The sequence below is a fragment of the Theobroma umbraticum genome, unplaced genomic scaffold (assembly GCF_002168275.2).
Source record: "Theobroma umbraticum cultivar Fairchild unplaced genomic scaffold, ASM216827v3 scaffold_51.0, whole genome shotgun sequence".
NCBI classification, from domain to species: Eukaryota; Viridiplantae; Streptophyta; class Magnoliopsida; order Malvales; family Malvaceae; genus Theobroma; species Theobroma umbraticum.
Genome location: NW_018397260.1, coordinates 5,037,524 through 5,052,512, shown reverse-complemented (window position 1 = coordinate 5,052,512; position 14,989 = coordinate 5,037,524). Strand labels below are relative to the sequence as shown.

Genomic DNA, 14,989 nt, shown 5'->3' with positions numbered 1-14,989 from the left:
ATCCTAGATTAAAAACTCTAGCTTAACATGTTCAAAAGGAAAGTACACATTTCAACAAATAAAAACATTGTTTTACAAGAAGAGTAAGAAAGAAAGAATCAAATTTAGAGTGAGAAAATGATTTGTTGCAGCTTTTGAATCTTCTAGCTCTTGATTCATCTTCTTTTTCCTTTTTTGTTCTTGCCTCCTTTTGCCCAAAATGGTTTCTCCAAAATCTTTTTTTTTAGTGCAAAACTTCCTATTTATACCCCTTTTTTTTTTCTGCTTGACCTAAAAACCTGTGCAGGAATATTTATTATCTGACTTGGACAGTGCTGCAGCGTTGGAAACTTGGTGCTGCAGCACTGGAGGTTCTGTTTCTTTGTTTTTATGCTTCAAGCTATCTTGTGTAGAGTTGCTCTAGACCTCACTTTCAACTTCATTTTTGGTCATGATTCCTTTTGATTTTGGCCAAATGCTAAACATCAAAGTTGTAGCTCATCCTCTTGGCTTTCCACTAGTTCCAAATTCACCTCGATCGGACTTCTACAACTCAATTTATGCCTCAAATACTTCAATATGTTTGATTGCTTTTAAGCCTAATTGCACCCTCCTTTACATTCATGCTCCAAGTCTTTACATGTCCTTCAACATTAAGGGATTAAATAATCAGAGGCTGAATTGAGGGATTTTGACAAGAAGTTAAGCTAAATTTGCATGAATGGAACTTAGCATCACATAAGTTAAATTAATTCTAAAAAGAAAACTAGAAACTAACGGGGCGATTCTTCAGACCACCCTCCGTGCGGCCTTGGGTTCAACCCTTATCCTGGTACTGGAACCCAAATCAGCTTTTTGATGCTCAGCACCCGCCCAGCAAGCACTCAGCACGCCCACACGCAACCCACTGTTTTTCGGTCAACCGGAACACTCGCACACCCACACAATGGCTTTAAGCCGGTAAGCAAACTTGAATAAAAAGAAAAAGAGAAAAAGAGAGGAGAATGCTGAAAAAAGAAAAACTAAACTTCTGTTGAATGAATTGAATGAATTACACAAAGTACAAGGGATTATTTATAGCCAATTTTCTCTCAAATATTTCCCTCCAAAATATTTAGGAGGGAAATTAAAATTTTCAGTAGTTCAATACATCAAAAGAGTGGATCTGGTGGGCCGGCACCATCCTGACCTGCTGGTGGGTCTGGACGGATAAAAAAAATAACTAGAAGATTTAGCAAAATTCAAACTTTAAAGATACTTATGGTAACTTTATATAATAGAGTTATCAGTGGCAAACAAAGCAATAGTTTTTAAGGTGGTTAATGATTGCTATTCTTTTAGTGGCTAAAGTCCCCTGATTTTAGTGGGAGATGATCCAATTCAGTGTCCTAAATAAAAATGCAACTCTTCCAGAGTTATGTGCTTGTCAACTTGTTATCATTCGTTCATCTTGAACCCCACAATGGACATGCGGGCTTCCACTAACACCATATCGATTAACCCAGTGATCAACCCTCTTTGCTGTTTTCCCTCTGAATCATCCGTGGCGGCTTATAAGATATTGTGGAAGTAATAACTAGTAACTAGAAGCTAACTTATGGAAGCATGCTTTTGTCACCAGAACCGCCACCGTGCATTATCATCAATATATAATCTGACGTTTAGAACATTCTATTTCGTCAAAGTACTTGTTCACCTTTTCTGATAATTTTTTCCCCTTCCAATATTTTAAGCGTTCAGTCCATGAGAATAGTGACTTGGGGAAAGAGCAATAACAATAGCCAGCTATGAATGTCACGTCTAATGCATGTTATTAATATTATATACAAATTCAGTTCAAAACAGCCGTTCATGATCAAGCAGAGATCGGTCTATAATGCTACAAAATATATCCTATTGAGCATCTCTTTTTGACTTAAAAAAAACTATTGTTATTTCATTTCATTATCATATTGGATTTGACTGGAAAAAAAAAAAACTTGGATATCAGCCTTTAGAATGCTTTGATTTGGAGTAACAGCAAAATGAGACTAATTAAACATAATTTTTCTTAGACTAAGTTAAGTGAATAAGACCTGTGCATTTGCAAAAGATACAATGCAGAGATTCTTGATCCATATAGTGCAGGTACAGCCGTTTTCAACTCTTCTATTTGGTCAACATTCAGCGCTTCTAGATTATGACTCCCAGCTCCAGCATCTGCCATTTACTTTCTGCTTGTCTCTGTGTGTGTGTGTGTGTGTGTGTATATATGCAGCTTCACGTTAGAGGCCGGCATATGAAAGTGAAAACAAAAGAAACATCAAAATGTTGGTCTCCTCAACAAGGCATGTACTAAGCATTTGTGTCCTCCTGTCTTTGGTTTTATCTTTCTGTCAGGGGAGGGTAGACCCAAATTTCCGGATTAGAGCAGTTAATCTAGGAGGTTGGCTTGTGACAGAAGGTTGGATTAAACCTACTCTTTTTGATGGCATCTTGAACAAGGACTTTTTGGTTTGGATATTCAACCTTTTTCTTAGAGCTGTCTGTCCCTTTATCACAACTATTCATGAAAACATATGATTAACTCAAGTTACATTTTCTCTGTTTCATTGATATGATCCTCAGGATGGAACTGCGCTTCAGTTCAAGTCAGTAACAACCGGAAAATATCTTTGCGCCGAGCTAGGAGGAGGAAGTATCATAGTTGCCAACCGGACTGCTGCTTCTGGCTGGGAAACCTTTAGAGTAAACTCAAGCTACCCTTTTGTCTCTGAAGTTTTATGCAAGTAATTTTCCTGTTGTTTCAGAAGTTCAGTGTTCATCTTATTATGCTTTTCCCCTTGCCATGGATAGTTGTGGAGGATCAATGGCACAGCTCTTAACTTTAGGGTCTTTGAGAAGCAATTCGTTGGACTAGACGCAAATGGAAATGGGATTGACATGGTAGCTGTTTCAAAAACTCCTGGAAATTCGGAGACCTTCGAGATTGTGAGGGACTCCAATGAAAAGAACCGGGTTCGAATCAAAGCACCAAATGGGTACTACTTACAGGTAATTTTACCTTATATCAGTCTGAAAACCATTCTTCTTAGCATTCTGCATTTTATTATTGTTACTATTATTATTTTGGATAAGTAATATCTTGTAAGAATGATCAATCATTGGCATAGTCACTAACAAGAGAGGAAATAAGTTAGAAGTCTTTCTTATCATTTAAGCTTGTATTGTATGGTGAAGATTTGTGCCGTACCAAATGGGACCAACGGAGCATCAAATCGAAATTTTCTATATAAACTCGAAACTATATTATCATTCATAAGTTGGCAAAGTAATGAACGTTACCGCAATTAAAAAGAAGGCCAAATTAAAAAAATAATCATTTTTTATACAAAAGAATAAATTAATTAATCTTAAAAATAAAAGTCAATAATACTATTGGACAAAAGAGTCTTTAGTCCATCAAGACAATTGGAAATCTCGTAATAATCTAATGATTATTGATTAGTTTGAAAAGTTATCTAATTTGCATAAACGTTTCTCTTGTGATAAATACAAATACATTGAATTTGACAAATTAGACTTTTCAAAATATAATCCAATAGTAACAAAATTGAAAATTGAAAATAACATAATCATATTTCGCAAGTGGGATAATAATTACTGTTAATTTAGCACATGCAGTAGAATTATAACTTTTCATTGAAACAATTGCAATTTGCAATTGAAATTAGAATATTCTGTTTTGTAACTCTAAAAGTCTAAAGTATACCTTGAGATAGCTCTCATTTCATAATAGCAAGGTTAATCAACATACTATAATTACCCCCCACCAAACAAACTCCATTACATAGATCCATTAATTATTCCTATCTGGCCATGATTTGAGGTGGGGCGAATTAGGCAAAGTTGAATTGGCATCTTGATAAACTATAATATGTTTGTTAGGTCTTCCCCTACTCCATGGATTAAAGATGAAATCATGCTTTTCTTAAAATATTGAAGCACCCTTTGAATAATCTAATTCGCAGGCGAAAACAGAAGAGCTGGTGACAGCTGATTCGCAAGGGGGTAATGGGTGGGGAGATGATGATCCATCAGTATTTGTGATGCAGATGACCGGACGGCTTGAGGGCGAGTTTCAAGTAACTAATGGCTATGGCCCGGACAGAGCCCCACAAGTCATGAGGGTAAGTACAGCTGAACACAAATTAAATTAATAGTAAGATTAGTTACTAAAAATAATGTTAATGGGATGGTCATTTAATTAGACATTATCAATGAAAAGTTAGCTTCATGATAACCTTCTTCAACTAATTATAGCTGGTCATGCATGAGAAAAAAAAATCAGATTAACGAGTTCCTTAATGGTATTTTTTAAATTATTATATAAAGTAATATTTTCATGGAATATCATAAAAAGTCTGTTATATTTTAAAAAATTTATTTAATACTAATAATATCTTAAAAGATACATAACTTCTTAAAAAATGAAAGTTTGGAGTTGAATCTTTCCTCTCAAAGTAATTACTATAATTGACAAGTTTGAAAAAAATTAATTTTCATACTTCTTGCTAAATGAAAAATCAAACCAATCAATAACTTAACTTATCAATCTACATGGGGTCAACCACAAAGGGGATCATGTTCATGTATATGCAAATTGTAATCTCAACTATTTGCAGATTTTACTTGGCCAACAATACTTTGTGGTGCATGATAAAATTGACTTAGAAGATACAAGACTTGTTGACCTTTAAAATAAATCATGGAGGTTGGCTGTTGACCTGATGACCTCCGAAGAGAGATGGAACAGTTCTAAACGTGTCAGATCTCTGATCTTTGGACCGGCAATACTTGCATCCCAGTAAATATATCTCAATTAATTGTTGCAACAATTCTTGCTCTAATCATGGTTCATTACTGTTTGAAAAATCGTAGTCAGATGATACATACATACCACGTCTATCTTAGAAATAAAAAGTTGACCACAGATGCTTCTTCGAGTAGAATATATTACATCTGCTTAAAAGATGAATTATATTCATATATTCGTGGAATTCAATTATTGGATATTGATCAATAATTAAAAATGTCATTTTAGATAGCAATCTTGATAAGCAATTTGATAATGCTTCTAACCAACAGCCTAAATTCGTAGTACAAATCATTTGATGTGTTATTGCATATCTCAGGACCACTGGAGAACATTCATTGTGGAAGAAGACTTCAAATTTATATCACAAAATGGACTTAATGCCGTGAGAATACCAGTTGGTTGGTGGATAGCCAGCGATCCAATGCCACCCCCGCCTTACGTTGGGGGCTCCTTGCAAGCATTAGACCATGCCTTCTTATGGGCAGAGTACGTTCATCCTTTTTCATCCCTGCAAGAAACCTCTATTTACCAAATATTGAAGCCGAAGCTTTTTCCCCATTGATCTTGCGGTTTGTACTTTTCGCAGGAAATATGGATTAAAAGTAATAATTGATCTACATGCTGCACCTGGTTCACAAAATGGCTGGGAGCACAGCGGTTCCAGAGATGGCTCCCAGGAATGGGGCGAATCAGATGAAAACATACACCAAACGGTTGCTGTTATAGAATTCTTAACAGCCAGGTAAAAGCAAAGCAATCCACTCCTCTTTTACAAACCAACTCTAACCTTCTGTTTCTAGCTTAATATTCCTTATCTTGGTCCGTGAATATAGATATGCAAAGAGCCCAAGCCTTTATGCAGTGGAGCTGATCAACGAGCCTCTCTCCCCAGGAGCAACACTGGAGAGCGTGACCAAATACTACAAAGCCGGTTACGCCGCCGTTCGTCGGCACTCTTTGACAGCTTTTGTAGTGTTGTCGAATAGGCTAGGACCGATGGAGCCAAGGGAGCTATTCCCAATGGCCAGTGGGTTAAGGGGATCCGTTATCGATGTGCATTACTACAATCTTTTCCAGGACATGTTCAACAACTTGACGGTCCAACAGAACATTGATTTTATCTACACCAACCGGTCCTCGCAGCTGAATCATATTACTACATCTAATGGTCCTCTCACTTTTGTTGGTAAGAATCATCCTCCTGCAAATGTTATGATATTCATTACTTTTTTTATGAAAATAATGGTGATTTGGTGAGTTAATTCAATGACAATCGACTCAGGTGAATGGGTGGCTGAGTTGAACGTTAGTGAAGCCACAAAAGGGGATTACCAAAGGTTCGCCAAGGCCCAATTAGAGGTTTACGGGAGGGCGACTTTTGGTTGGGCTTACTGGACTCTGAGGAACGTCAACAGACATTGGAGCCTCGAGTGGATGATCAACAATGGCTATATCAAGCTTTAGTTAGCCCTCTAGCAAGTAAACAACGGCTGCAACATGTCCCCACAAAAAAAGAAAAAAAAAAAGCAAAGAAAAAAAGTTGTAGCATGGTTGTAGACAATCCCTAATACTTTTTTATTTTTAGAAAAAAAAAATAAATTTGGACTTAAATTCTTTATCCAAGTCTCACCTCACTTTTATCATTTGAGTCAAATTTAAATAACTCAATATATGCCAACTTTGTAACTCGGGAACAATCGGGCCTAATGCTCAATTCTCTTTCTCTCCTTTCTTTCCTAAAAATATATAGTGATCGAATTGTCCAATTAAGTTCATCAGTACAAAAGACGTTTTCAAATTTCAATAGAAATTAAAAAGTATAATATTTAAAAAAAATTTTGAACTATTTAAAAAACTTCAAATAATTATTTTCCTTTATGATGCTTAATTAAATCTTTTTATTTTTATAAAAATTTATTTGATTCAAAATAAAAATATAAGTGATTAATTAAATAGAATAAAAATAGAAATTATTTAATTTTTCTTAAATAATTCAAAAATTTTGTTAAATATTATCTCAAATTAAAAAGGTTTTGAGATCTTCAAAAGTCAAAACACATTTGTCTAATAACATTAAATTAAACGGCTGTAAGAGGGCAATGATAGTCGATCCAAGTATCAATTTGCAAACAATAATTATTTCAGTTGATGAATTGCAATAAAGTATCAATATGTTTTTATATATTCTTTCTTTTCATTTGATTATTATTTTATTAAAAACAAAAATCCATCAATTGATAGGTGACATAGGTTTGTTTAAATGTAACATTATAAATACATAAATATAAGTATTTTATATAACTATATATTTAATGGCATGTGCTTCATGATTCGATGTTGGTCGAATAGATTTTATGTATGTGCTTGTGGGTCTAAGTTGATTTACTTTTTCCTCCATTAATATGACAGAGCACATACAATCCTTCACAAGTTCATTTTTATAATTAATTTTCAACAAATGATTTCACAAATTTCATCTAAATTAAACACGTGGACTACTCAAAGTTTCTTTTTTGTTTTTCTATATATTTTTTCTCCCAACCTTTTTTTTACTATTTCTTTTTCTGAACTGAAATTTGTCCTGTTTCCATGGGCAGATATAATTGCACAATTGAGAGTGCAACATGTCCCCATAGTTTAATAATATGTACCTTAGAGGTAACACAATTCATGCTTCATGTCCTTTGTGTGTATCTGTGTGTGCGGCGGGGAGGGCGGCGGGGGGGTGGGGGGGGAGATGTGGACTTTTTTGTCTTTTAGGTTAGTTTAATGTTTTGGGTCATCAAGTCCAATTGTTCTGAGCTGTAATCCAAAGAAGTGAGAACAATTAGGATCCATAAGGGGAGGGCCCAACTTGAGGCTCTGAAACAAAGCGTGTAGGAAGAAACTGTCAAAAACTGATCCGAATTTAGCATTTGACAGGGAAACCCTGAAATTCTCAAAAAGTTACAAATCTGCCTTTAACAGATTGAACAAGCTGGAAACAGCCAGTGAAACAACAGGGATGAATCGGCGTAAAAGCTGACAGTGATATGAGGGAAGTCTTTTTAATTGCTGCTTCTTGCTGCCAATGATGTCTTTGCACTTTGCTGGGTGCACAACAGCAAATTTTTTCTTTTCTTTTCTTTACACCCCACAAATGGAACTCAAGAATCAAGCTTAAGTGGAAGCCATGGAAGAAAGAAGTGACGGTCTAACCTTTATGCATACAGTAATGCATCATACGTTTTTGTCCATCATGTCCATGTCAGTGGAAGACAATAATTATTGCATCATAAATTAATCTGTCATCCCACAGTTTACCAATTAGATTTTCTTTCCACCTTTGGTTAAATATTTTTCATCTGAAATCTCCCTAGCACTATAGCAACAGCCCCATGATTTATGAAGATATTTTGGTTTCCGGGTGGGCACCCTACTATAGGAGGAGATTATATGCAAATAATGGTACTATTAAGCATATACAGTTCATGCCACTAAAACCAGTTATAATTGTATAGCTTTATGATATTTTACATCCATGACAATTACATCAACTTAGTGATAGCTTAGAACAACACCAAAAGGGTGGATGTAATTATGTAAAGGTTTTTCTTCTTCGACGTTGATAATTGATTAAAAAAAACATTTTCAGAAAGAGACATTACCGAAGAAGATGGAGTAGATTTTATTCGTGTGAGTTGTGATGGTGGGTGCCAAACGAAAACTGATCATTGTTGCAGAAGCAAGTGATGACGCCCTCAGAAATCTCCCACTAGAGGGGCTAAACGTAGCTCACAAGAAAAAATTTCACCTTGCTTAACAATTTCTTTGGCAAATTATTAAAGAAAACGCATACATGGACATCTCAACTTCAAATGAGCTGTTCACATGTGTTGTTTCTCAAGTCAAGGATATGGACCACTGATAAAAATGGGTCCAACCCCGGAAAGAAACTCCTCAGTCCCAAGTAATTGCTACATCTAGCAATCATTATCTTCGATTTATCCATTTGACATTTTTGCATCGGAATGGCATCATAGCCTAGAATTGGGAAATTAATGTACAGAAAACAGGAAACCTCGTTTATTTTAGCCATGAATCAATCTCTCTTACTCAACGGTCCATATCGTTTTATTACTGACCAGGGTGTCAGACTAATTATCAGCAAGGGTGGAGCCCTTTATGCCGATGTTGAATCTGACCAAGCTTACGGTCTTTCAAGATCAACATGCTTATATGAGCTCACCAAGGGTGGTTTGGCATTGCATTTGGGTTCTTAAAAGATCCAGATGTTCTTCAATTCAAATTGGAATCTGAGTAAAAAATATATAGTTTTTCACCATGCTGCTTAAATCATCATTTAGTTTGATCCACAACATGTTTTAACCCAAAAGCAGTCTGCAAAGGCCAAAATTAAGAACTAAAGATGTATGTGCCGCTTGGTAGGCAGGGACAGACAAGGAAGATCTTCATGCTAAGATATCAATTCATACAATACAATCTTTTCCCGTTTTGTTTGGAGAAAGCATTACCATTCCCAAAGGAAGCATAAAAGTACTTGGGTTATGCTTGGTTAAGAGAAAAGATAATATAAATAACAACAAAGTTCCTTTTTTTAATGTAATTTGGGGAAAGTCACTGAAGTGACTTGGATTGCAGCAAGCTCCATTATGGCTGGCTGCTGCTCTGACCTTTGATTAAATTAAAGTCTCAAAGCCCTTTGGTTAAAACTTATTAAAAACAAACAATTAGCATTTTGAGAGAGACAGACTAGGCACTTTGCGCACTCACATTGCATTGAGCTTCACAAAAACCAGGATGGATTCTTTAAAATTTTTTCCTGTGCTCTTTCTGCCTCCCTTTCCATCTCTTTCTTACGTCATTATCATGAAGAAAAGTGGGTTCACTTTAAAAGAAAGAACAATGCCCCAAAACTTATTACGTTTCAAATGCTGAGAATATCTTGTTATCTTTTGTTTTTTGAAAGAGAGAGTGGAAAAGACTCCATATACATCAGATTATAATAGAGAGTAAAACTATTAAAGATTTCAACTGTGTTTTGGAAGCCAAATATCCAGCAAAATCTTGTGCAATCTTGCAAATATTTCACTTGCAATCCCCTCAACCCATTTGCATCTTCAAAACTAGGTGCTGGAAAATCTCACACTTGAAGCAAAACAGTTATATCCCCTCTAAGATAAAAAGTTATATGTGCCATAAGAATATGCACTTCTCTTTGTTACTTATTTTCTGGCATATTCTCCACATTAAAAGAACCAAATGCTTTAAGAAAAAAAAAATGTAACTTTAGATTTTGATTGCTCAAAATCTCATAATCGATCTTGCTCATATCCCCAACTTTCCACTTCAAGAACGCATTTCTAGTCACTATCATGGATGCTGTAAGAATAATATACTAACAGAGAGTAAAGTCTATTGATTTCCTTTGCTCATCAGCTCACTTGCACATGATCGACCTTAGAAGCAGTATGAATACGATACCATATGTGTATGTACTTTTTTTTAATTGAAAAAAAAGAAAATTAAAACTTTATTCTTTAAGCAGGAGATTATACAACAATTAATAAGCTAAATGTTTCGGTACTACAATAATTATATATATGTAATGTATATTTTGGCATAGCTTACCTAGTTATATATGGTTGAATATAAAATATTGCCTTGTTGATTGTTAATTAGTATTATATAATTTATATTGTTGAGAGTTTAATATTCTATTCTGAATAATTAACATTACATATCTCTACATGTTGACAACTAATATAAACATACACTAAGGAAATATTTTAATTATATTTGCTTATGCAACTATATATATAATATTGCTTAAACTCTTCAAATCTTTTTAGTAATATTTAATCAACTTTATGTACTTTTGATTAGAATATATTTTTCTATTTACTTTCCCAATTTTTTATTAATTGTAATTAATTAGCTCAAATTGCTCATGTACTTGTAAGAGCATCTGCATCACATTTAGAAGCACTAGTGCTATAATAAGATAATTAAGAATAACCATATAAACCCAAAAAAGGGTTTGCTTTAGAAGTAGTTTTTCATAGTTAGACAAGAACTCTTACACTTAAACTTCAAGATCGGCAGAAAAAAGGGTGAAATAATCTTCCCTTCCAATATTAGAAGTCAAGAAAGTTTTTAGTAAAGACTTTTAGCCATCAAGCAATAAATAATGAGGTACAAATGGAAGAGGAGAATGTATAAATATATATATGAATCTTTTGTGGATAATTTTAGATACCGTCTAATTATTAAGTCTAATAAGGATATATTTTTCTTGTACATAATTAGAGTAAGTAATCCTACTACGGTACTAGCTTTGACATATATTACAATAACGATTATGTTATTGATCACATGCAGCCATGCACACGAACTATACTAACTAACATGGTAGGTGTGATATTTTTCCCTAAGAAGCTACTCTAGGAAGCAAACATAATATAGGCCTAGACTTTGCTTTGATATTGCTAGCTTTATTTAAAAAAAAAAAAAGCTTTCGTAGCTGATTAATAGGCACAACAATGAGAAACTGCAGGTTGTCCCACCTAGCTAGTTGCTATGACAGTAAAATAATAAGTCAAAAAGACGAGCCTTATTTTTCTTACCCGCAATAATGTTGCACTCTCAACCAATTCTATACGTGATCATGGTGCGACTGACGCTTTTCTTCTCCTTCTGCTTCTTCTTCTTCCAATAAATGGTAAAAAATTCCAAAGTCATGTATATGATATAACCCATAGCTACTCAACCCAGGAAAATATTATTTGCTTATTGTTTGGTTCTAAAACCTCTCACAAATTCAGAAGAAGAACTTTTTCGAAGTCATTCAACGTGAGTTTCTTAAAGCTCTCACAATATATGAATTAGTAGAATTTTTTATTTATTTCTTTCCCTATTAATGTCACATGTACATATAAACAATTCATTATACTCTATAATTTGAAATTAGAGAAATAAATTTTCAGATATTCATTTGGAATAGATGGAAACATAAGAGTTGAGACACTTAATTTGTCCTTTATAATGTTTAAAAGAGAATAATTTTAGAGCTTTAAGAGTATTTTTATGTGGCCATTAGTATAGTTCTATTTATTCAGTTGCATTATTTTTCTTTCTCTTCAAAACTTCATTGACTCTAAGGAACTACTCATTACTTCTAAGTATTTGCAAATGTAAAGACAAAAAGGAACTGAATGTTAAAGTTAAAATCTCTAATTCATGATGCATTTGGGGCCACTAAGCTCTCCGTTTGAACGTCTTACATATACAAGGTAAGCTAATTGTATACCCAGTTGGGATTTCTTAATTCTTCAGCAAAAGATTTATATTAATTTTAACTAAAGGTCATAAATTATGCAAATATAGAAGTATTTAAGGGATGCTGATAAGTCATAAAACCTTGGCCTTGCACAGATATATGTCACGGCAACTGCCTTTTTAGCTTTTAACCATGACCTTTTACCATAATAAAACTTCATTCCATATAATACACTAGCTAGGGTTTAATTTGGATTTCCAAGGGCATTAACATTTAACAAGCAGCTTTTGCATGTGCATGGAAATTATTATTATTTAACCACTTGATATTTTTCTCATTATGGCAAGCAGCAAGTGGACAGAACCCCACCTCCCCCCCCACCTAGGGCCGGGGATCAGCCTGACCTCCAAAATCTTTGATGCACAGTGCAAGCAAAGGTCTGGACAAGGACTCATCACTTGGGAGATCCATTAATAACTGGTTTAGCTAGCTGGATTTCAGGTTTTTCACTGTTTATATATATAGAATCTGTAGCTTTTTTCTACTTTCTCCTGGTTTTCTTCCCCTTCCCCCCACTCCCCACTCTCTTTTTTCTCCCTCAATGAATAAAGGAGGAGGCATCTAATTGTATTCCTGTCTGATTTTGTTTTATCTCAAGTTGTCACACACCATATACACAAAATGCACATTGTTCCAATTGAAACGTGCCATGATTTGCTACCACTTGTTTTTATTTTTTCCTTTCACCCCTCATTTAATACCAAAAAGGAAGAACAGCATAAAATAAAGCATATATAATGCCAATTCTTTATACTAAAAATGCTACCTGACTGACATTCAAATTTATGAACAATCAAAAATGGCTCTTAGATCGTGAAATGGTAAATCTAATCACACTCAAATGTATGTAGACAATACATCAAAAGGTTGTAATCATGAAATTGTAACAACATGATCCCCACAAGAGGCATTTTTCACCAAATGTGAAGTGCCACATTGGGAACATAGTTAAATTTTATGCTTAAAACACTACTAGTGGTAATAAAAAAAACAAAAGAACCTTTTTTGGGTAATGCAAACCAGGTACATAAGGGAAAAAGGAAAGGTGAAAACACGATACTAAAAAAAATTATTAAGAATTTACTTCACTGGTCCTCAAATAAATTCTAGACTGTGGACACACTATACAGATAGCAGAGAGGGGACTATTGTGGCAGCAGCAAGTCTATCTGGCTTTTGGAAGTTGTAACAAATGGGCCTTTCCAAGGAAGAGTACTTGGAGGGGGAGCTTCTGTTAGACTTTAGCTGGCACAGTGCAGATGACCTTGCTTCCTGTGATACATTTATGTCTTTAGTACTGTGAGGATTTCATGTCTCATTATTAGGATACACAGTATTGAGCTCTTCTTCCATCCTACTTTCATGAAAGAACTGCCCTTTAAAAAGTTGGGAGAAGTTAAAAGTGGAAAAGACAGAGTTTGGAGTTGGAAGTGAATAATAATGTATCAACTCCTTCTACAAATTAAGTTAATTGATTATGTTTTTATCATATCTTTAAATATTTAGATTTTGCTAAGAAAATAAAATAATTTTCTCAAAGTGAGTTTGCTTTCTAATTTGGACATTTAATTATTACTTTCCTTATACAAGTTTTCCTCCAACATTGCTGCAATAAATTATTTCATGTCAGGACAGCTGACATGATGACTTGCTGAATTGAGGAGGGCTCCAAAAGCTCTCTCTACCCAAATAAGAAAATAAAAAAAAATTAAAACCTCATGTTGATGTGTGAACAAATTATTGGCGGTTAAAACTCAAAGAAATTGACTGCGGTCATTGGGGAATTAGAGCATACTAAGCTAAGAATACCATTTACCCCCAAAGACAATTAAATACGTATTAAATGTACTGTAGTATGACGTGGATTTCCGTTGATGTGATGTAAATACCCTAAACTGGAGGAAAAAATTATAGTATAATGAATGAACGGCTTAGATTCATTCCTCGGTTTCTGGCTCTTCTTTTATCTGCCCCATCTCCACTTCTTCTTCAGTTCCCTCTCCCCTCTCTCTCCTTCTTAGCTCTCTCAAGGTTTCCCCCGGAGACGTTGGAAGAGTATCCACAAAGTAAAAACAGAGAAAGAAGAAGAAGATAACGAAGATGATGCTAGGGAAGAGGCCAAGGCCACCAATGAAGAGAACGACAAGCATGACGGAGATCACTTTTGATCTAAACACAAGCAACGCTGAAGCTCCACCGTCGGATCGACAAAACCCTTTTAACAACTACCCAAAGCAGGCTGCTGGCCCTTTTAGTGGTGTTTGGGGTCCACAGATTCAGGCTAATGGTGGTGGTGGTAGTGGCCTTGAAGGGTTCGATCACCGGTTGTTGGCGACGGTGTCACCTAGAGCTCATAGAAGGCATTCGGTTGATTTTATAGAAACCGCCCATTTCCTAAGGGCTTGCGGTCTTTGCAGGCGTCGCCTTGTTCCTGGCCGTGATATCTACATGTATAGGTACTTTTCGATTGCCTGGTTTGCCGCCTTAAATTTTTTTTTTTTTGGTTGCCTTGTTTTTGTGTTTTATATCTTTATGGTTTTTGTTTAATTTTTTGAGAGGTTTTGAGATTTGATTATTGGGGTCAATTAAGTTCATCACCCTTCCGTTTTTGGTTCTTGTTTAGGTTTCATTTTCTCAAAGACAATTTGCTATGGCCTATGGGGCAGTTTTTGTTTTATTTTCCCTTTTGATTTTTTCTTTTGCTGATGATGATTTTGTTTTGTCATAGCAAGGAATTTCAAGTTTCTTTCTTGCACGGACGCTCACCCAGTTCTTGTCTTCGTCTCAATTTCTCTTCATCTCTTTCAAAATTT

At 34.9% G+C, this 14,989-nt stretch overlaps 2 protein-coding genes across 2 annotated transcripts in view; both read left to right on the top strand.

Moving 5' to 3' along the window:
- Positions 1 to 2,273: 2,273 nt before the first annotated feature.
- Positions 2,274 to 6,480, top strand: LOC110417011 (putative glucan 1,3-beta-glucosidase A). Its single transcript, XM_021429171.1, has 8 exons — positions 2,274 to 2,472; positions 2,587 to 2,706; positions 2,815 to 3,012; positions 3,990 to 4,148; positions 5,154 to 5,323; positions 5,424 to 5,579; positions 5,671 to 6,023; positions 6,120 to 6,480. Exons 1-8 carry the CDS (start codon positions 2,287 to 2,289, stop codon positions 6,299 to 6,301), a joined length of 1,524 nt encoding a protein of 507 aa, XP_021284846.1. The 5' UTR covers positions 2,274 to 2,286; the 3' UTR covers positions 6,302 to 6,480.
- A 7,677-nt stretch (positions 6,481 to 14,157) lies between these two features.
- LOC110416904 (FCS-Like Zinc finger 6-like) overlaps positions 14,158 to 14,989 on the top strand; it is a 1,588-nt gene continuing 756 nt past the window's right edge. The window contains exon 1 of the mRNA XM_021429041.2: positions 14,158 to 14,632. Within this exon, the coding sequence (XP_021284716.1) occupies positions 14,277 to 14,632 (356 nt within the window). The 5' untranslated portion in view covers positions 14,158 to 14,276. The remainder of the gene's footprint in view (positions 14,633 to 14,989) is intronic.